The 1,536-nt window shown below is 52.9% G+C and overlaps 1 protein-coding gene across 1 annotated transcript; it reads right to left on the bottom strand.

The window, feature by feature from the left end:
• Positions 1 to 448: 448 nt before the first annotated feature.
• COCVIDRAFT_117032 (hypothetical protein) lies at positions 449 to 1,536 on the bottom strand (the record flags this gene model as incomplete). The annotated part of the gene is made up of 3 exons (XM_014694501.1): positions 449 to 839; positions 895 to 1,314; positions 1,437 to 1,536. Coding segments are annotated over 3 exons (911 nt in total), but the record flags the coding sequence as incomplete, so codon positions are not given.

A 1,536-nucleotide genomic window follows, 5' to 3' on the forward strand; every position in this document is an offset into this window, starting at 1 on the left:
TCCCCTTTAAAGAGGACATGGGAAGCAGAAGAAACGGATATGTTAAGAGAATCCGATAGTAATCGCAAATGTCCCCCTACGGTGATTTCGTTTCTGCTTTTGATTTTGGAGTAGTTAACGTAGCAATTCCACGCCCCGAGTAGCGCCAATACCCTTTTTCGAGAGCCCGCCGGCCAAAACCTCCCTAATCCGCGCTAAAACTCCCCAACATGCATCACGACAATCAATCATATACACCAGAACAACACAACAAGCACATTGAACAAAGTAAAATTCTGACTACATGGAATATACTCTATCCACGACAATAGGCCCACGGTTTAATACGCCCATAATAAGCCTGATAGTGTACATTGCTAGCCGGAAAACCTGAAAAGAAGTTGTTACATCCAATGCGAAATCTCAGAACCGCAAAACTTCAACTCCCCGTCTATTTTCTGCTCGGAAATCAGTTCGTCTTTGCGATTTCTACACCGCCTGTGGCACCCAGGGCCTTCTTAATATCGCCATAGATGGCGAACTGTCCAGCAGTCAAAGTACCGACCATGAAGAGACGAGCACCAATACCACCGAAAGAACCACGGACACCAAGCTCCTTGGCGATCTTGATCAGACGGCTGGTGGTTCCCTCTCCGGGCAGGCCCTTGGTCTTGTTGATCCTGGAGAGCATAGTGTCGGCAGGCTGGGAGATGATGGCAGCGGCGAAACCAGCCATCAGACCGGAGCTCAGGTTGTAGACGGTCTGCATGCCAGACGAGGTCTTGCTCTTGTCGACAACGGTGTAGATGGCCTCGTTGACCTTCTCGAAGACGACGAACTTGGCCATGGTGTAAGGAACCCTAAGTGGAATGGTTAGTTGGGGATCAGTCTGGCATCGAAAAGACAGTGACGTACTGCTTGAACAGGATGGGTCCGAAACCAGAGTAGAAGGCACCGACACCCTCGTTCTTCAGGATCTTGCTGAAACCACCAACGAGACCGTTGGCAAAGGTTGGGTCACCGACGAGACGGATACGGGTAGCCTCAAGAGGGCAAAGGGCGACGTCGGCGAAGAACTCGGCAACGGCGGCGGAGGCGAGGTAGACGGCGGTGCGGTTGTTGGAGGCGGTCTCGTAGCCGACCATGTTGATGGCCTGCTGCTTGAAGAACTCATAACCACCAAACTTGAAGGCACCTTGGAGGAAGTAACCGGCAGCGGTGGGACCAAAACCAGTCCAGACGGCACCAGCACCCTCGTTGGCAATGACCTTCCTGAAGCCACCGATCAGGCCAGTGTTGTAGGTAGCGGGGTCAAGCTGTATCCTGGTCTTGACGCTGTGAAGATTGTTAGCTTGGCATTCTGTCGTCATTTTCCATGTGCCGCCAGGAGTCGCAAAAATATGCTCTCCGCAGCCATTGCCATCGCCCAGAGTCATTGAAGAGGCAGGAAAACATACACATCGACGGGTGTGAGGGCACCGTGGGTGACGGAGCAGCAGACGGCACCAGCGAAAGCGAATCGCGCATACAGTCCAACGCCGGTGGGCGCGGCTGGGT

Source organism: Bipolaris victoriae (assembly GCF_000527765.1).
Source record: "Bipolaris victoriae FI3 unplaced genomic scaffold scaffold_412, whole genome shotgun sequence".
Lineage (NCBI taxonomy): Eukaryota > Fungi > Ascomycota > Dothideomycetes > Pleosporales > Pleosporaceae > Bipolaris > Bipolaris victoriae.